Source organism: Hesperophylax consimilis, chromosome 12, assembly GCF_061612785.1.
Source record: "Hesperophylax consimilis isolate HC1 chromosome 12, BYU_Hcon_1.0, whole genome shotgun sequence".
Classification (NCBI taxonomy): Eukaryota; Metazoa; Arthropoda; class Insecta; order Trichoptera; family Limnephilidae; genus Hesperophylax; species Hesperophylax consimilis.
The window spans coordinates 18,647,080-18,669,272 of NC_142847.1; the positions used below are offsets into that span (position 1 = coordinate 18,647,080).

At 34.4% G+C, this 22,193-nt stretch overlaps 1 protein-coding gene across 1 annotated transcript in view; it reads left to right on the forward strand.

The window, feature by feature from the left end:
- Positions 1–22,193, forward strand: part of Myo10A (unconventional myosin 10A) — a 254,254-nt gene that overhangs the window by 100,725 nt on the left and 131,336 nt on the right. The window contains exons 3-5 of the mRNA XM_089638199.1: positions 11,104–11,937; positions 15,737–16,005; positions 21,820–22,064. Coding sequence (XP_089494325.1) covers positions 11,104–11,937; positions 15,737–16,005; positions 21,820–22,064 — 1,348 coding nt within the window. The remainder of the gene's footprint in view (positions 1–11,103; positions 11,938–15,736; positions 16,006–21,819; positions 22,065–22,193) is intronic.

Sequence of the window (22,193 nt, forward strand, 5' to 3'; positions counted from 1 at the left end):
GGTCGCAGAACATCGGCTAATGATGTCACTCTTGTCCAGTAAACATCATCGTCCAACAGGCTGTTCTTCATATCACGAGGTAAAGATGAGGCAGCTTCGTTCACTGCAAATGTTTGCAGGCTTACTTTACATGCTAACACTGGGATTCCTGTTCCCGGGAATATTCCCCGGGGAATATTCCCGGGTCTACATCACTATTTCTACGTCAGGATAATCTTATAATGAAAATGAAGAAATAATATTATAACCATAAATAAAAATTATTCAAAAATTTAAAAAAATAATAAAATATATATATAAGTTTAGACTAATAAGACTATCAGAATCACCTTCCGAAGTTAGCGCACTTTATCCCGGATATATAAAATAAAACCTAAATTATTTTAAAATAGGTAATTATTGTATTTAAATACTTATCAAAAACTTTTATAAATCAACACATTTATGTACGATACATCATAAACTTTGATGAAAAAAAAACTAAATTTACTTTAAAATTATCAGCTTTTCATACCTTGCAGTAGATTGGTAAATGTTACACAAATTAAGATCAATAACGTTGATGGTAAGAAATTAATAGATATTATTATATTAAACAAAAAAATATAAGAAAAGTTTATTAGATTTTATTTTAAATATAATGTCAAAAGTGGAGAGAAGTGGAGGAAAACATATTTTTTAAATATCCATATTTCAAATTCAGTAATTGAAAACATTGCAAATACTACAACCAGATTTTAATACTTATAATAAAATTTAAAAAATATGTTTTAAATTACTAGGATAAGGATGATATTTTATACAAATCGGGGGTCTATAAATTAATTTGTAACGAATGATTACTTTTTTATACAGGCAAGACTTTTAGATATTTTTAACACTACAGTTAAAGAGCAAATAAGGTGTTTGAACAGCAATAATTATTATTCAAGTCAATCTTTTAGTGTAAATAAATAGTTTAAATTTTACATACAATTAAAATGGGATTACAATTAGACAACACTTTGACATTTTTAAAATTAGAAAAAGTTTAAATAATCTATGAAATAATATTAATAATAAAATACATTTTTATAGCCCTCTCTTAAAATTATTTTCGCAATAATACCTAAATTGATAAAATTTTATTTTTATTTATTTATTTTTTGTTCTTTAGACATCTTAGGTATTATTCGATCCTCCTTTGTTAATTTATAAAAAAATAAAATCCTAAGTTTTTGATTTAATATAAATCAAATTTACTAATATAATTATTAAGCTTATTGGTTTTTATTATTGTTACAGCTGTTTCCGATTTCAAGGCCTTTTAAAACTTTCCTTGAAAGCCGAAACAGCTGTAACAATAATAATATTATTAAATTTGATTTATACCAAATTAAAAAAAAAGAAATGGAGTTCTACGAATTAAACACAAAAACAATTAATAATATAAATAAGTAATTGTGCTATATTTTTAATATATTGTATTTGGATATATATAACTCAGTACCTTTTTAAAATACCATAAAAAGTGCAATAATTACCTGTTTTATAGTAAATTTATTTATTTTACATGATTGTTTTTTTTTAAATAATAATAACTAATTGATCACCGCGCATTGTAATATTTTGTTTATAGGTAATGATTTATTAATTTTCATTATACTTTTATCCTGATGAAGATTTTTTTTAATCATTAACTCATTAACAAACAACCCAATTCAAGAAACTATCTAAAGTTTGTAAATCCAGTGGGTGATCTGAATTTCTGAATCTGAATTTCCACGAAGTGTTTACTATTGCCTTACGGTTAACTTCGCTGTTGGTAACTACATCAGACGGTTCGACCACACTTATTAAATATGTAGTTATCTGCAACCTGCATCGAGACTAAACTTGTCAATCCAGTTTGCTTTTGAGATAGGTTCAGTTTGGCCCATATAACGGCACTCCTGCAACCAACCCGGATAATGCGGCAAAGGCCGTAATAGTATGTCGATAAGCGGCGATTTGGAGCTTTTGACTTCAACACTAGTACCTGTACATGAAGGTAATACGATGCACGTTTAATGTTATGTAATAAGATGTTATTAATTCTGCTGGTGTTAATGCAAGATTAACTGTTTAAATTATTTCAATGGTTCCTGGTCTTGGTGACTTCTATGCGCTTGCTTATAGTATGTCCAGCTTTTCACGACTTTATTTCTTATTGATTTGATAAATATAATTTAACTAGCTGACGTATACTCTGTGTTACTGGCACTAATTCTCAGGAGATAGACATATACCATTGCGGACTTTTCTGTAGGCCTTTTTAAGATATACGATTTCGTAGTATATTATTTTGATGCATCACATTAGGTTTAGCCAGCGTTAGCAATGTAAGCACCTGAAAATATTTTATTTACGACTCGATTACAAAAGATCGACTTTTCTCTACTTTCTATAAATATAATATACATGCATTATATACATATAAACTTTCCGGAAATTCTCTAAGTGATAGTTAAAACACTATAAAATTCTATGAAAAATAGTGATGTAAATTAAGGTGTTAACTGAAATAGTTGTAAACATCACTTATGGGTAAATACTTAATGCCGACCGGGTTTCGCTACAACCGTAGCCTCATCAGGGCAGTATAATACTAAAAATCTAAAAATTAAATTAACATGTGTAGATATCACGGTAGGTGGACAGTCTGAGCTACAGTGGAAGAGGTAGGGATAGGTGGTAGATTGAGAGGCGAGTGTTGTTTGTCAATAGGGAACAATCTGAGTACCTATAGGGCTTTTATTTAGGTTTATTTGGTTGTTGACGACTTTGCTATTGACGTTTTTGGCTTTCCTTAACTCTAACGCTTCTAAGTTATCCAACCTAAGACCTATTCCGTTTTTATGTAATAGGCTGACGCCAGTATTTTTGTCGAACGTATGGTTGGTTGCTATGAGGTGATTTGCAAATTCGGAGAATCCATTACTGTTTAAGCATCTTAGGTCACCACCTAAGATGTATGAACCTTCTATGTATGAACCAAATCACTTGCCGAGGGAAGAGCTGGCTAAAAACAGGAAGATAATGGTGAATAAAGTGCCTGGCCTTGAAAAAATTAGAATCTGCTTCAGTTGATTTGACTAAAGATTCCTTTGGTACATTTTAAACAATTGCTTTTGGTACAATGAAGTCTTTTGTTCACTTTGAAATTTATTTATTTTTTGATTGTCTTTAATTAGATGTTTTTAATATTATTATTTCTCCTTATAAAGCATGCATTTTAAAATTTAATTCATCTAAATTTTATAAGGATGGGTGGTTTTACATTATTCATAGAATTTAAAGAATTCATCAAATTTCAAAGTAAATATTCAAGTTCTGTGAAAGTCCGATTCAAGTTCTGTTATCATCCAAGTACTGTGTAACCACCGGCCAACAATGAATAATAACAGGACTTGCATTATAACTTTGATTTTGATGAATTGTTCAATTTTTGTGAAACAACCCGTCTTAATAATATTTTAAACGTTGTTTTGATTCCGAATGGTGTCTCTGAACAAACCAATACTACGGATATTTTACGCTCTGGAATGAGGAGCTATTATAGAAAGAGTGAGTGTGTTATTTTAAGTTTTCATTGTGTACGTGGTTTTCGAACCCGCGATCTTTGGGATCAATCCAATAAACTTACCAATCTACAATGGAGGAAGTCAGATGTTCAGAGTCTTAACAATTCTGCACGATGTTGTCGTTCAAATACCTGATATTATATTATATATGCACATACATAATATTCCGATTTAACAATGAACTCGGTATGTAAATATTTCTGAAAACATCTTCCTTATTTGATTGGTATGCTAGATCGAGGTTCAGTTAGGTGTGTCACATTATAACCGGTTTTCCAACATAACTGGATGTTTTGAACTACGACATTGTTAAGTTTGACATTTTAACTACGGTCACCAAGCATCGAAAGGCTTTTAGTGCTACAAATATAAAAGGCATCAAATCACGCAAATATACGGGTTTTCAGCCATTTTTTAAATTAATATTTTGATTTTTTATTGATACGAATAATTGTTTTATAAAATATGATTTGGTAATGTGAGGCCCCATTTTACAATTTTATTTGACAAATTGTGTAGAGAAATAAAAATGTACTCTATTGAAATTATGTTAATCTTACAAATTTAAATTAAATATAAAATTAATGAAATCAAATAAAATAAAGTAACTTAAAAAAATTAAATTGAATTAAAGAAGTCAAATAAAATAAACTAACTTAAAGAAATAAATTAACTGAGGCTGTTATAAAAACTTTAATTTATTTATTATTAGTCCTGTGAACAGTAAACGAACAAAAATAATGTTTCTAATTTTCTCTTATTTAATAAATCAATAGTTTTTTTCTGAAATCATAAGATTTGTAAGTAGGTACTTAAATACCTACCTACTTAATTATAAATAGTTTAAAAAAATTTTAATAAGTAATTATACAGTTTGTCTGAAGAAACGTTACTACCTCAATCACATATATTTTTTTCAAATCTTCTTCTGGCAGTTAGGTTTAGGTGTCATAATATTGAAAAGCTCAGTCAAAGTTAGCCATCTGGTCTAAGTAAGGATTGCTAGAATAATAAAATGAAATCAACAAATCTTAAATTTCAACGTGGAAACAAATTTGCAGACAGATTAACGCCAAACAATCGAGGTAAAACAGGACTTTGCTAATCTCAATAAATTATCTCATTAGATTGATAGATATGTCCTGGACATGTGTCAGTATCCACAATAAATATATCTTTTCCAATTAAAAAATCCAATCCTTTACATTGAGAAGATACCCTTTACCATTTTAAAAATAGCACAAAATCAGAAAGCCTCACAAAAGTGAATTATCACCTTATAAGTGCTATTAAATTGCCCATGAAGGTAATGGCAGCCTATCTTCGACAATCTGGGTGTGGCCGCAATAGAAACAGAGGGTGTAGCTGAAGTAAGATCGCATAAGAGTTAATTAAAAGTGAAAACTAATGAGTCAGAGCACGGAACCTCTGTTTCTGATGTTTGTAAGTTTAATTGTTGGTTAGGTATCGGCATTCTTTAATGGAGTATTTCACAAACCATAGATACCGTTAAAAATGTATGGAGGATTTAAAGTTATTTTTTCTAATTATTAGTAATCTTCGCAAAAAACGTACATTCCTAATCGGTTCGAATTGGCTACAACGTCATTGTGATGTTGAAAACCCTACTGGTTGGTATGCTGCTTTTAAAGACGTTGGTCGGCGTGACGTTAACAACTCTTTTTACATCAATTCTTTAGCTTTCTCAATGTTTCGTTTATTATTTTTCCTCCTACATACAAAAAGTTATACTGACAGAATTGTATTTTTACTATGCCCAAGTATCTTTTCAACAATCTATTATTTTCCTGTTGTTTCTGTATTATCTTTCAATTTAAATGGTTAAAAAATAATCATCTGTGATATAATATAATCATGAGCTGTGATGAAGTTGTTTGATTGATTGGCTTTTTACTATTCTCTATATTGCTGTTTTGTGTTGCCAAAATAATTTTCAAACAAATTACATACAACACATACAATTACATCACAAGGACGTGCAATGAAATCAGACTTCATGAAGAACAAAATAGTATTGCTGATTTATTAAAATCTTGGTAAAATGGTGATAGCAGGCTATTTCCTAATAAACTATTAGTACTCTCATAATATATCGAAACACGTATCCTTGTCATGTGAAAATATTAGAATTTTTATGAACACGTGTAACAACATCGCCAAAACAAATTCGTTTTTTAATGATTATTAGGAAAGCTTTCAACTCATTCGTTAAAGGCCGGCAGTCCCCTTTTTAACAGGAATACTTATAATTCGAAAAGATTTTTAGTAAATTAGCAATATTTTTTATCAGTACGTTTTCTCCGTGTACAAAGAAAAACAAAGTGAAAACCCAAAACAGTTTATAATTACAAATGATTTTTTTGCTGTTATTTCCAGGAAACCATAAAAAATATACCAATCAATAAATTCAAAGTATTAAGAACGGGTTGTTTCGGAGAATTTGAACAATTCATCAAATTTCAACGTTCATTTTCAAGATCTGTGAAAGATTTTTTGAAGTTCTGTTTTTATTTCAGTTTTGTCAAGCAACTAGCCTACAATGATATAATAACAGAACTTGAATAGGACTTTCACAGAACCCGTAAATGAACGTTGAAATTTGATGAATTGTTCAAATTCTCCGAAACAACCCGTCCTAAGTATCTTGTGAGAACCAATTAGTTATTTGTAAAGTTAATTGTAGAAATAGTAAATAGATTTTAAAATAATACCCTTTTTTTGACAAAGAATCATCAATCAAAGAGACAATTTTTTTATAAAATTTTCTAGCAGACTAGTTACGATGGCCAAATTCAAAACTCGAAAATCCCTTCGGGTTCGTTTTTGGCATTGACTCATTTGATATTTCATTATCAAATAAATTTAATGCAAACATAGCCGTTGAATTAATGTTTTCTGATGGGCATAGAATATATGTATGTATTATAAACCACGATACTTATAAAACTGAAAAAACAAGTTTAAAATTTAGGAAAGGAGTTTTCCCGCATTTTTGATCAAATTTGGTCGCCGGCAAGAGAACGTCGCGTGACCAATATTACAGGTAGAACAGTTTTCGATGTGCATATATTATTGCCAAGAATGCGTGTCGTTTCGAAAAGTTAATATTGTTACTCCACGATTGAAGAACTTCTTCATTGGCGAAGCTAAACGGCCAGTTCGTTGGTGGGGGCCATTCGAAGGCGAGGAAGGAAAAAATCAGTTTGTTGTCGGTACTGAATGTGAACGTTGAAGCTCGATGGTTTCCCGTGGATTTTGCTAATTTCAACTTTATGGGTCACATAAGATTGATTATTTAGCCCAATTTCGCGATTTCTTTTCCAAGTGAAAACAAAATATGGGGTAAGAAGATGAAATGACGAAATCTTTCACCGTATTGACGTTTTACGTTTTCGTTTATTGTGTTTGTTTTGGTTTTCCTGTCAACATTTAAAATTAATTATTTTTTTCGTATCTTGTGTTCTTTACCAGTGAAATGGAGAATTCATTGTGTGGATGATGAAAAGGTTGTCATCCTTAGTTTATAGTTTTGCACACCAGCCGTTTTGGTGTTCTTGAAAGCTCAAGTAATGGTTATGTTTTGGGATTTCTTTGGTTTTTGGGGTGAACAAAAGGATTCATTAAATTATTGAAAGTCTGTTGACAATTACATAAATATTATATACTTGCACCTCGCAACCAAGAATCATTGGTAGTTTAAGTGGTAACTAAATGGATTATTTTTACGTGGCAACGTTTTGCTTGATATGATGATGCGAATTTGTTCGTTTGGGTATGAAAGGAATCTGAAAAATCTTCATATAATTCATGATGGATTTGGGCTGATTTTTTTCTATGGGTCGTTTCTCATTTCATTTTCAAATCAAGTTTATGTGTGATTTTTCCATCTTGCTTTGCATTGTTTAATTTTGACAAGGCTTGAAAATTACTGTCTACATTCTTCTTATATCTTATATTTGTAAATCCAGGTCCGGTGTCTGGTTATTAATCGAATGAGTTCATTATAACGGCAATTTAAAATACGTTAGTTAAGACTGTTGACATTTTAATTAAAATACCGGAAGTCATTGATCAAATCTGGCTTTACAGAGATTCACAGTTGAGCAATGTGTGGACTAAAGGTTGTTATCGTCCACGCTTGTTTTTTTTATCTAATGGCATATTAATTAGTTAATTGCATTCAACGAATTAGTGAAACCAACATTCACTGAATTAATTATATAGAAAGAGGTAATGAATATACTTAATTGGATTGACGTAAGTATCCAGCTTGAGTGACTTTTGAACATTTAAGAAAATTTTGACACAACTTCACCATTCGGGACAATCGGGACCGATATATATCGTATGCATTTTATAGCCTTCTCTTCATGGATTAAGTTCTAAAACTGCTATAATATCATATACAAGAGTTTAAAATTCAATTTTGATCAGTTCGTAATGGTTTGATTTTTAATTTTAACGAACTTCACATTTCAACGCTTCCACTAAATTCACTGTTTTTTCCTCTGAAACTTTCACTGTCCACTTTTTTATATTGACTGCACACAATCCCCCTCCCCTTCAATATCATCCTTGAAGATCATCCCTGTTGAGGGTAAATCATTTATTATGTATATTCACATCTTGTAAGAGAGAGGGAACACAAATGCCGATATGGCATTGAATACAGAAACGACGGCAGAAAATTTTAAACGTCCAATAAATATCACGCATTTATAAATTAGAGTTATCGTCTGAATCAAACTTCTGGTTACCGCGTTTCCTTACACGATCATATGCAAATATCCTATCAGTGACATTATCCGATTCAATCTACATAATATCCATTGAGCTCGTACGGAGGTAACCGAAGAAAGTGAAATATTTTCTGTTGTTGATGTTGTCAAACACGCAAATGGACAATGTAGTAATACATTAAAGCGGTGTTCTTTGTTATCTCTTTGGCACGATATTATTTTTTCTCATCGAAGAATTTTCCATCGGCGTTCAATGGCACAGAAACATTTCCCGGACAGTGAAAATGCTATCGGCAATGAATTAATTGCTTTCACTATACATCCTTGGCGTATTTGAAGCATGGTTGAAATATTGTACAGATGGTTTTTATTAAACTCGAACCGTATCGTTACAATTTACTTCTTGTTGATTCTAGTTTTCCGCTTCCTTTCGAGCTTTTTTTGCTTTTGAACTATTGCTTTTTGGACCGTTCTGTGAACTTTTAAAAACTTATTGTTTTCTTGCGAGTGACTTGACACTTTTTATCCAACTTCCTCTTACGAAAGTTTCGGGAACTTATATTATCGTCATCTAAAAATTCTTTTCCGATTTGGCTTTACAAAATGATTTTTTTGTAGTTTCTAATTATAAAACATTCAGAAAATCGTGATCTAGAAAAAATAAATTAGTTCCCCAGAAACTTTTTACTATGCTGTTAAGATTATTGCGAAGTTCTTACCTTGAACATATCTTATCTTATGCTGATTTTTCAATTCAAACCCTATTTTGTTAGGAAATTTTATTACTTTCAAAAATTATGAAACAACCGCGCCTATAATTATTATTTTGATCCAAGTTTTTTACTGTCGGAAGTAAAGATAATGAAACTCTTGTTGAAATTGTTTTACAGATTTTTAACTGATGGCATTAATTTGTTTAGTAAACATGTGTGTATATTTTACTGCCGTGTTTTGATTGCATTTCTTAATTGCCGGCACATCGCTATTACTGAGTATTGGTTTCAACTTGTGGCTAGTACGTTGGCCATTGCTTCATCCATAAAACAAAAATTCATGTAGTAGGTACGCTGAATAGATTTTGATTTGGGGTGTTTACAAGCATATACATTTGTAGCACTCAATTGAACTGTAATTCTTACATTTTTTATAACGGATGACTACATGATTCACAACTATCTGGGGGCTAAGATGATGGCACCTTTAAATATCAGGAAATATTTATTTACTTTGTAAGAAACAAACAGCTTTTATATAATATACAATGATAGATATAAATATACAAGTTAACTGAAGTCAAGCCACAGAAGTTTCTTATGTTAAAGTTCATTAGAAATGAAGTTTTAGTATCTTAAAATTAATTTGGTGTTAAAGGAAGGGGAGAGGAAGAGGAAAATAGGAAGAGGATCGGAGATGCTGCCGATACATTCCATACTCTCATATTAATAATCGATCGTACGCATTACTTCATATCGATATTTCTTTAGGTTATTACCAAAAATGTCAATGCTGTAAAATTTTGTATTATATTGTGCACATATACGAGGAATTGGGGAATTTTTTCGAATGTTTGTTCTGCACGAGGGTAGATAAAATAAATCAGATTGTCGGGTTGATCTAGTTCTATTATGAGGGGGACTAATTTATTTTGAGCTATGGTCTTTCAACAGGCTACAGGATGTTTCATGCAGTATCGACAACGTAGTAAGTAACGAATCTACGAATTTGCAAATACTGCAAAATAAAGCAATGCGAATAATACTTAAGCGCAACATATACACACGGATAAGAGACATGTTAAAGGAGCTGAATATTTTGACGGTGAAGCAAACTGTGTATTTGAATTTACTTATTTTTATACATAAAATTAACTTAGGGATGATGTCTAAGGAACTGAAAAGAAAAATAAATTACAATAACGAGATACACGGACACGGGACGAGAAATTCTAAGCAAATTAGATTGCCAACAAGAAAAAAAACAAGCACCCAAAAATCTCTGATGTACCAGGCCGTTCAACTCTATAACAAAATCCCGAAGGAAATTGCTGTGATAGAAGATATTAAGAAGTTCAAAAATGAATTAAGAAAATATGTCTATCTCAATTATTAATGTTTCTTTTTTTGTGACTTTATTGAAATATTTAAAGAAAGATTATGTTTGCCAAACAATGTACATGTTTATATGTTTATAAAACTATTAGCACACACGAAGATGTGAGCTAACTTAAGATTAATAAATAAATAAAAATAAATTTTGAACATCTTTGTCGAGGTTTTTGTATTTCACTGTACGGAGAAAAATGAGCATTGCTAATTTGTTGAGAATCTCTCCAAATTATTGGTAATATGGTTAAAAACGGGATTGCAGGCCATTTCCGGATAAACAAGTAAATTCGTAATAATATCGAAACACGTGTTCATGCACCTGCGTTTGTCTTAATAACATATAATAATGAAATGCGAAAATGTCGTGTTCCGGCATCGTGATAATACATTAGTGTTTTACTAAAGTTTATCAGGAAACCTATAAATTTATTCGTCAAGGGCCTGCAATCCCGATTATAACCGAATTACGAATAATTTTTAAGAGATCCTTAATAAATTAGCAATATTTTTGGTCTCTAATTTTTCTCCGTGTATGTTCTCTTATTATATAAAACGTTGTGCAACATGCTTCACGTTACTTTTTCTTTACCTTTAACTTGACATCCGTTTGATTCGATTGTTTTTTGTTCTTTCCAGCCACAAACATTCACCCTACAGAGCGGCGAAGGCTCAGTCCGGACCCGTCAGGACCTCGGGGCCTCCGGCGTCGAGGACATGACTCAGCTCGCAGACCTCCACGAAGCCGCCCTTCTCTGGAATCTCAAGTTGCGCTACGAGAGGAACCTGGTCTACACCTACGCCGGCAGCATCCTTGTAGCTGTCAACCCCTACAAGATGTTCGACGACGCATACGGACTGGAAGTTGCCCAAAAATACAAAGGGAAGCTGCTCGGATCACTCCCTCCGCATTTATTTGCTGTGGGGTCGGCAGCTTACTCCCACCTTCCTGCTCCGCAAGTTGTCGTCATTTCTGGAGAAAGTGGCGCTGGAAAAACAGAGTCCACTAAACTGGTCGTGCAATATTTAGCTGCCGTAGCACCTCCCGCGAGGGGACAACCTTTAGTGCCAGAACAGATTTTAGAAGCTGCACCTTTGCTGGAAGCTTTCGGAAACGCAAGAACAGCCAGGAATGACAACAGTTCAAGATTCGGAAAGTATTTAGAAGTGTTTTTCAAGAGTGGCGCCATTGTTGGTGCAAAAGTGACTCAGTATTTGTTGGAGAAATCGAGGATTGTGACTCAGGCTCCCGGTGAGAGGAACTACCACGTGTTTTATGAGATGTTGGCGGGTCTATCAGAGAAAGAGAGACAGAAGTATGGACTAGTGGATGCCGATAAGTACTTCTACTTGAACCAGGGTGGTGGGGATTGTGGGGTGGGAAGAGGTGCGGGGGGCTCGGACTGGGCCTCCTTGCTGGGGGCTATGCAAGTCTTGGGGGTTGGAGAACAGGAGCAAGATGGAATCGTAAAGGTAAATTACCGAACAATTTTTCATGTTGATTTGATCAATTTCTGATTTTTTTAAATATAACATCTTCCTTTTTACAATTTTTGACGCACTTCTGACTAGCAACCCTAACCCAACAGTTAATTATTATTATTATATATTATAAAATAATGACTTCGTGTGCAATTTTGAAAGCTGAATACGTAACTTGAAAAAATTTTAATACTATGTGTTTAATATAAAATTATTGTAGGTATGCAAACCTTATCGAAGGAGATTTTAAAGCCATATATAAAATCATCAGCAAAATAAATTAATTTTCTACAATTCTATTCGTGTTCAACCTTCAATTTGCAATGAAACAACAGTCCCACATTTTAACCAAGACTTTTCAAGTTCGTTATGAATTACATAAACATCATTATTTTAGAACTTCCTCTACAAAAATTATTATTATATATTGTTATAATTAATTCTTACATCCGAAGGCATTTTTAAAGTTGCTAATTAAATGTATTTTCTTCTATTCTGTTGATTAACGGTTTCATTGTTTTCTGCTGATTCGTTTTTATTTGTTTTGACGGCAGATTTACTCGAGTTGAGTTGCCACTATTATTGCTTTGGCGAAAGTTTAATTGATATATTTTCTAAGGGTATACGTCGGCGTAGGTACAATGTTTGTAAATAAGGTGTTATTTAAAGATTTTTTTAACCTAACCTAACGTAATCTTGTTTGAAACGCGTTGGCGATATTTGAGTGGGAGGAGAAAAGAGTTTGGTGGCTAAGAATATCAGAAAATGCAAATATTATTACTATTATGTAAACAAAAAGATTCCCCATTCTCACTTGTATGTCTCCCGAGAAGTCATCAAGGAAAACACCGTCTCGACATTATTACACTGTACGCAGAAATTAAATTGAGGAATTCACAAAATATTAAAGCAGTGATTCGTTTAAAGAATATATAGCTACTTTGAAAATACAGAATGAAAGTAAAATTAAAATAATTTCAGAACAGTAGACGGGTATATTTGGTGATAGTCCCATAAATACGAGGCCCTAATTACAGATTTACAAAATTATCTACAACAATTTCATAGCCACAATATTTACAGTAGGAACGTAACCTAGTCCAGTCAATTTAGCAAAGATATTCATAACACAAATACTTCCTATGACGATTCTGCCAAAATATAATATAACAACTACCAAGCAAATAATTCAACACTCCTCACACAGCACAACCAAACCAGCCTTTAAGGCGAAGCTTAATGCCAAATCAATATCATTATGATTAATCTTTATAACGAATTGGTGTACATTATGAATACATAAAAATATGTTATAGATAAATTGAAGGTTTTCCTATCGTTTCGCTGGAGTGGTATATAAATAAAAAATAAATTACTCAATAAAAAAATATAAATATAAACTACTAAATATTTTTTTTTCAATAAAATGTATTAACGCGTAAAGGAAACAACTTTTTAAAAAATACAGTATTATAGCTAAGATTATCTGTGACAGTTTCACTTGATTAACTTTTTTGCTTTCTTATAAAATTATTTACAAAATAAATAAAAACCAGTTTTGTTCTTGAAATCGAACGTTTCTAGACCCCGTTTGTCAAACGATTTTAATTCCTATTACCTAAAATATTAGTTATACCAAGAATATACACATTTTTGTCTTGTAGCTTCCTCTTAATTCCGACATCCACCAGCACAAAACACGATCACAAAATCAAAGACACTTATTGTAATCTAACACTAAAATTTGAATTAACTTGCAATACATCGCACATTTTACCGATACATAGAAAACTAAAAGCGTTTTTAAAAAACAATAATCAAAGGCCATTAACTATGTTAAATATTTCCAAAACTAAGGGGTTTACGTAAAAAATCATTAAGATCCCTTTTGCTATATTCTGGACTAACCACCAACCATCTTCACGAATTAGTTAGTCGATCTGCACAAGTCAAAGATAATAGAATTATTGTCTTTGGTACTGTACTTGCAGTTAAATCAGTTATAATGCGTTGCTATCTAGTTACTTGCTTCAGGAAACATTTCCCTCACTCTTACCGTTAAGCAATTACGTTGTTAAAGACAACCTTGGAACATTAGATTCAGTACCTATAATATTGCCAATACATTCAGTCGGGTTTATGAAGGCTTATGTAATACTTTTAGTTGGTTTTCTTCTTATTTTCATTCACTGTTATCTAAGTACGAAGGTAGTACGTATTGCAGCCTGTGAATTAATAAGATATAGTTAATGTAGTTTCATTACTCTTTGTAACGCTCTAGATATTAGGTAACTACCACATTTCCTTGTGTATGACGTGTCGTTAATGTGCCGTGTAGTTTAAATCACCCCTCAACATTGATACCGTAGCTTTAGTGAACAGATCCGATTATTCAGGAATTCCATAACCTTCCCCCCCCACACTTCTTCAGTTTCGATGGGGATGCCATAGAGACTCGATACTCTGAAGTTGCGATGATTCTTCTATGGTATAAAAAATAAATAGAACGCCTTCTGAATAATTAACCTCGTAATAGTATTTCTGCAAGTTTTTTTGTCAATTATTGACCGGTCGGTGGCCGAGTTGACATCGCGCTTGGGTCCCACCCAGGCGTAGTGGGTTCAATTCCTCGGCTGGCTATAAGTCCTCCATCACAACACAAGCAACATTTTCAGCTTACTGTGGTGGTAGTAGGAGATTTTCAAATATTGTCAGGTTATTCATAACCCGGGAATGTTTGTCTTTCTTTTTTAAAAAATTTTTAATTTAAAAATAACATTTAGTCATAATAAAAACAACTTTTCTAATCATTGTAAAAAATCACCCAAGGAGGTTAACAAAATTAGAAAATAACATAAAACTGTTATTATTACTATCTTTAATTATTTTTACATTAACTCCACACAGGAGGCCCTAAGAGAAGTATTTTCCCACCGGGCCTATGTAGAGGGCCCACAATCCATAAAAACAGTCACTATGCGTAAACCCTATAGGCTCTCTAGCGATGAGCTCTTAAACAAAATTAATGTCCTCGATGTTCCACAAATCAACATAACAAAGGTCCATATCCACGTACATAAAAACCTAGAAAATCTTGATAAAGTTTACCATAAATGATTTACAAGAGGTTACAACAGAAAGGATGTCATGATCCCGATAAGCAACACGACAAATAATCAAAAGACGTATACATGTCTGGAACCAAAATGATGTAATAAAATCTCCACAGAATTAAAGATAAAAACATGAAAAATGTCCTACATTTGTCCAATAATAACTAAGTGGTTGATTGGCTTGGGTAGAGAGAGAGGGAAGCCGGAAAAGTGTTAAGTAATGTGACCTAAAATTATATATAGTTACCTATTACACACTTGGTAAAAACTTAGTAGATAGTTTTGGTTCCTTAGGTCAGGCAATCTGCCTAGCTAGGAATTAATATCTATCTGACAAGATATGGTAACACTTGTACACATTTATTAAAATAAAATAAAAAAGCAATATGAAAATTATTATGATATTGAAAAATTGTTTCTTTGTATATGGGTTTACATCAGGGATGGAATACACTAAAAATAAACTAGAAAAACTTATAACATTGCATGAATCACGTGTTTCATCAAAAAATGTAAAGAAAACCTAATATAACTCTTGCAAGTTTTTGCTAGGTTACTACCTATTCTTCGTTAATTTCTACTGTTTTCAGTTCGTACATTATGCTTTGTATTGTGTTATTATTGGATAATAGTCATTCTTCCTTGATTTAAAATACTAACCTTATTAATTTGTCCAGGTTTTGGCTACCATCCTCCATCTCGGCAACGTGTACTTCCACCGCCGCCAGTTGCGCCATGGCCAGGAGGGCGTCGAGGTTGGTAGCGAGGCCGAGGTCCGCTGGGCCGCGCACCTCCTGCAGGTAGACGCCACGGAGCTGCAGAGGGCGCTCACCGCGAGGCTGACGGAGGCCCGGGCCGAGAGGGTGCACACCCCGCTGGCCATCGACCAAGCGCTGGATAAGAGAGACGCCTTCGCAAAGGCTCTGTACTCCGCACTGTTCAATTGGTGAGTAACCTATAGTATTAGGGGTGTTAACGTTGGTAGCTAGGTCGAGGTCCGCTGGGCCGCGCACCTCCTGCAGGTAGACGCCACGGAGCTGCAGAGGGCGCTCACCGCGAGGCTGACGGAGGCCCGGGCCGAGAGGGTGCACACCCCGCTGGCCATCGACCAAGCGCTGGATAAGAGAGACGCCTTCGCAAAGGCTCTGTACTCCGCACTGTTCAATTGGTGAGTAACCTATAGTATTAGGGGTGTTAACGTTGGTAGCTAGGTCGAGGTCCGCTGGGCCGCGCACCTCCTGCAGGTAGACGCCACGGAGCTGCAGAGGGCGCTCACCGCGAGGCTGACGGAGGCCCGGGCCGAGAGGGTGCACACCCCGCTGGCCATCGACCAAGCGCTGGATAAGAGAGACGCCTTCGCAAAGGCTCTGTACTCCGCACTGTTCAATTGGTGAGTAACCTATAGTATTAGGGGTGTTAACGTTGGTAGCTACGTTGAGGTCCGCTGGTCTGTGCACCTGTTGCTGGTCGAATCCACGGAGCTGCAGACGGCACTCACCACGAGGTTTACACACCTCACTGGCCATCGACCAAGCGCTATTCAATTGGTAAATAAGATAGTCCTTGTGGAAGAGGGTGGTGGTGTCAGCAGTGAAGACGAGGTTGGGTAGACTGATATAATAAAATATATCTGGACAAATTATTCGTATTCCTGTTAAAAACGGGACTGCAGACCTTTAAATAATGAATCTACAGATTCCTAATAAACTATCAGTAAAACACGAATGCATTTTGAGGATGTCGGAAAACGTGTTTATAAAAATTCTAATATTGTCGCATTTCGTCATTGTATTAATCAAGAAATGCGCATCTGCATGAACACGTATTCCGATATATTCTGAATGTATTAATATTTTATTAGAAAATGACTTGCCATCACGTTTTCAAAAGGATTTTCATATATCAGCCATACTCATTTTTCACTGTAGTGTAGGTACCTACAATCTTTAGCCATTAACCGAGCACTGATATTAATAAGAAAGACTCCTTGGACAAGGCTGTGTACTTATTCCATTCAATTATTGATGAAATATGTATGATGTTGCCAAAATCCTTGCCGAATTAACCCTGGTATTGTTTGGAGGCTAAAAAGCCTACCATGGTCATGAAACTGCCAAATCGATCAGCATACTAAAATATGAATTTGTAAGGAAGGAAATAGTGAATTAAGTCGTCTGGGTGGTATCATAAGTACAAAAGGAAACCGCTGACAGGTATTACAAAATTATCCTTCCGATTTTAATCAAATGTCAGCCATACTTTTGTGACCAAGGCAACACGTTTTAGTATATCGCCTAAATTAGTAAATAATTGGATCATTTGTATAGCTACGTTTTTGAGAAAAATCACCTAAGGACACTATTATGGTTAACTTTGTGGACCTTCTTGTAGTGACTTTCTTTTGATTTGAAAGCCGCTTCGCCGGCGCGGGGTGGACTTGACGGCGGGGGACGCGCAATCAGGAAAGTACACATCAAATCACAACTGAATTCGATGGCGGGTAAAAAAGTTACACCCGGTCTTGCATCACCAACTTCAAGTATTTTATTCATGTCCGTAGCTTTTCATTCACTGCCCAACATTAAAAGCTATACAGTATTTAGTAGGTAAACCCGTTTCTTATCACTTATCAGCACAATTAACAGCTTATTCTCATACTATCCACTACAGAAGCAATTTATTATGCGTCCACCGAGATAATCAACAAAGCAGCAATCTTACCTCGTTATCTTTCTCACCGTGAATGCGCGCAAACGTCTTCAGTGATCGACCAAGTAGTAGGTAGTCATCTTTCCCGTTTCTCGCTGTGAATGTGCGCATACGGCTGAAGTCAGTGGTCCTTGCCGACCACTGACTTTGCAGTGGACTCTGAAGTTGTAGTTTTGTATGGTCTCTACAACCTCCCAAGTCGGCAGACTTAATGATAGTGGATGGGGAATCCTGTTAGCCCATAACTGTAGTTCCGCCCGTTCTCCCCCACCGGTTTTTACGTTATTTCGATTTTAATCGTCTTCTCCCTAGATATTTGATCTTTTGGTGGAGCTCCGGATGCGCTTGATTCTCGACACTCGACATAGAGGCCGTGTGTTTAAACTCTGTGAGGGTAAATAAAAATGATTGTGAGTATTCATCAAAATGATTTTAAATAGTTTAAAAATCTTTCTGATAAATGTTGAATTGCTAAAATTTTGTGTTGTTATATAATACATGACGACCTTCGTCACAGAGCAGTTAGATCTTATGGTACGTATGCATTTGCGAACTGAAACGCGAGCTGAGCCACGAATTGCGGGAAAGAAACGAAGCAACTGAAAGCGTCGTTTCGCGCCATTTGCGGTTGGTTCCCATAAGTTGAGGTTCTGCTCGGCGGTTCGGTTCGCGTATGTATCCGGACCCTTAGACTCTGGGGCCAGGGATAACATGAGTACAATATTGGTTTTTAAATTCACACATACGTTTTACCGTTTTTCTACGTTATTTTGTAGCGGCGATACGCGACAATTGTAGTAGCTACAAAATGTCCTTGAATTCAAATGTAGGTAGGTACCTAATCTCTTCGTGCCATCAAAACAAGCACCTCTTTCTTTAAATTAACGTGGCAGTTAACACTTTTTTTTTTCATCTGATTAAAAAAATAATTGTTGGAATTTTTTATCATTTAAATCCACCAAATTAAAATATTTAATTTCAATCCTACTTGTTAATTATGATTTTCGTTTTCATTATTGCCACTGCGGGTTGCTACTACCATATTTTCCAAGGCCGCATAGTGAGTAAGTAATGTGATGATTTGGCACTTTAATGTTTCTGGTCCATGCATCTCGATGAATATTCATGGCTGATTAAGTGTTTAAATTTATGAATATTCATTTAACATATTGGGCCAATGTCAAATTTGATAGTTGAAGGCAGAACGGTGCTTATGAATTCATTAAATGCATGTTTATACTCAGTTCATATGTTAAGTGGAGGCGAACAATTTTTTTATTAGTCCACTACCTGCTTGCTAAAAGCACTGTGGAATCTAAGCGTATTTTCATAGGATCCGAAGTTTGCCAGTCAGTTTGATTGAATGAGTGGAGGTATTTACAAAAAACAATAACCGTGTGACACGCGTGTGCATCGAAAATTAGGGTGATCTTACGTCAAAGATGGTTGAGAAAATACTGCTATACTTGGTTTTTTTTTAATGTCCACCTCTTGCTTCAACTTTATCCGTCATTGCCAAGTGGAGCTAAATATTTTTGACTGAATATATTTTTGACACCTTGGCAAGCCGGAGCGGACTCCCATTGCGCCTGCACAGGGTCGGTCCTGGAACTCTTTCAATTTTTATTTGAAGTGCTTTATACAGGGTTTTCCAATAAGAGGTGTTATTTTGATATTCAATCGTAAAAGATCAATGGTTTCGCTGTTTGTGTGGCACGTAGCGCCGTCTTGTTAAAAGTAAACGTTGTCCAGATCAATACCATCCAATTCCGGCCATAAAAAATCATTAATCATCTCTCGATAGCGATCCATTCACCGTAACTGTTACTCCAGCCTTATTTTCGAAAAAGTAAAGTCAAATGACTCCGCCGGACCATAAACCGCACCAAACAGTCACACGTTGAGGATAAAAAGGCTTTTAAACACTAACTCTTGGGTTTTTCGAGCCCCACATGCGACATTTTTGCTTGTTGACGAAGCCACAGAGGTGGAAATGGGCCTCATCACTCAAGATGATTTGCATTTGATTCACTCAAGTGAATTTTAATAATTTCAATTCATTGTTGAAGCGTGTATCGTTCCATTTTTATTAATGGCGTAGTTTCTACTTGTCAAATGTCAAAAAATGACAGCCTCAAAAGTAACATCTACCGAAATAGCGGGCTATTCAAAATAACACCTCTTATTGGAAAACCCTGTAGTATGGGGAACAAATAGTGGAATTGTATAATAAATTACTTCTTACTAAGGCAGTGAAGAGAATCTCAAAAAATAGAGCGACGTAAAATCTTTCGCTGTTTTTAAAATTAATCCCAATCATTTCATAACCTTATTTGTTACTTCATTATAAATATTATTTTTTCATCAAATGAAATGCCCTTTATATCATATCTTTGATACGAGACAACTTCTTAAAATGAATATTGTTGATACTGCAATGAAACATAATAGAATTGTTGTTTATATAGAATGATATAAATTGACATTTGTCAATATTAGGAGTTCGTTATAATTACATCACCCGTGTAAGCGATTGAGATTAGATTGAAGAATCATTGATGGGGGTAATCGTTTTGTAAATCTTAAAAGGTCACTGGCAAACAGGAGTATTTTTATTCTAGATTGTTACAATATCATTGATAAATAGATCCCAAGTGTGAACCATGTGGAACTTAACTGGAAGCCTCAAATTGCTTTGAAATGTAATCTTATTTTTTTTATGGAGATTTTTTTCGATGACAAGTAACTTTGAACCAGTTTAACATACTACCAGAAATAAGAAGAGCTTTTAAAAAAATCGCTATCTTGATTAGAACCTTTTTCACACAAATGTCTTTAAAAATTGGAGTAAAAAAGATGTCTCGAACTATCGACCTATATCCAAATTACCGTTTCTAAATAGAGTAGGTACTTACCTATTAGAAAAGATTATTTACGATCAATAAATTACATTATACTATTTCGCATTATTTCTTAAATAATCAACAAATGAAAAATCATTTCACAACCAAATCACGATTGTCAATGGTTTCGCATCTCACCTAACGGAAAATGTCTCAGGTGTACCCCAAGGCTCGCATCTCCGACCACTCCTAATTAATATTTACATTAATTTCATTGCATTCAAAATGATAACTTCGTAGTATGTGCAGATGAAATGAACATTTTGAAACCTGTTCAATCCTTTTTCCGATTGTAAGGAGTTACAAAGTAATCTTGATCGTTAAGCGATCTTAATCTTTTGTGCACATACTGTAAATCAAACTTATTGTCGCAACATTTTTATTATATTTTATTAACCATACTACATGTAACTCAATTATGTTAATTAAAAATAAAGCACTAAGTATTCTTACAACCTGAACAACAAACTTTTGCAATCTACATATACATACATGTAAAAATTTAGGTGCTTACAGAGACAGCAAATTAATAATTTTTGATTAGCACATCAAACAAATTATATCAAAATCCTACAAGATGCTAGATTACCTAAGAATAAGTTTTCAATAGTGCCAATACTCCAGAAATGTTGTTTTGTTCATTAGTCAGAATTTCACTTGGGATCTCTAGATACTTTTAATTCAATGACGGCCTCCGTGATCGAGGGAAAAGGCTCTTGACTAGCAAGCTGAAATACAAATCCTGGCATGCGCAAGTAAATTTTATTTGATTAATTTGTGTTATTTAAAAAAAACTTTTAAAAAAAAGCGGCACGTTACAGAGTTGAATATACTGTCAGAATCACCCTGGTGTAAGACCAAAATTCAGAATTAAAACTTTGCGCTTGAAATGGCTTTAGCCGTGTTTGGTGACCAGATTTGAATACCCAGCTACATCCACATCTTCTCATTCCTCTGTCCCATCTCCTTCCCCTCCCAACTACCTTCAGCCTCACAACATACTTCAATTGGGGATGTCATAGTCTCACTGGCTCCAGACGGTTAGTAGCAGTTGGGACTCCTGTGCAGTTTCACATAAAAAAATAATATTCAGGAATATTCATTACCTATATAATTATTAAGCTTTAGATATGTTTTTCCATTTCCAGGCTGGTATCACGCGTCAATTCCATTGTGCACCGCGGCGGCACGCACGACGCCCAGCGCATCAGCATCCTGGATATCTTCGGCTTCGAGGACCTAGCCGAGAACTCGTTCGAGCAGCTGTGCATCAACTACGCCAACGAGAGCCTGCAGTTCTACTTCAACAAGCACGTCTTCAAGCTCGAGCAGCAGGAGTATCAGAAGGAGCGACTTGAGTGGACCAGCCTCACCTGGGTGGATAATTTACCAGGTTTGTGTACTTTTTAAAAACTTATTTTGTTGTCGCCATTCTAATTTTGGCTATTTTGCATTCCTTCGTCCATTTTTCTTTCCCTTTTTTTTGTTTATGTGCTATTTTTTCCATTCTCTATATTTTCCT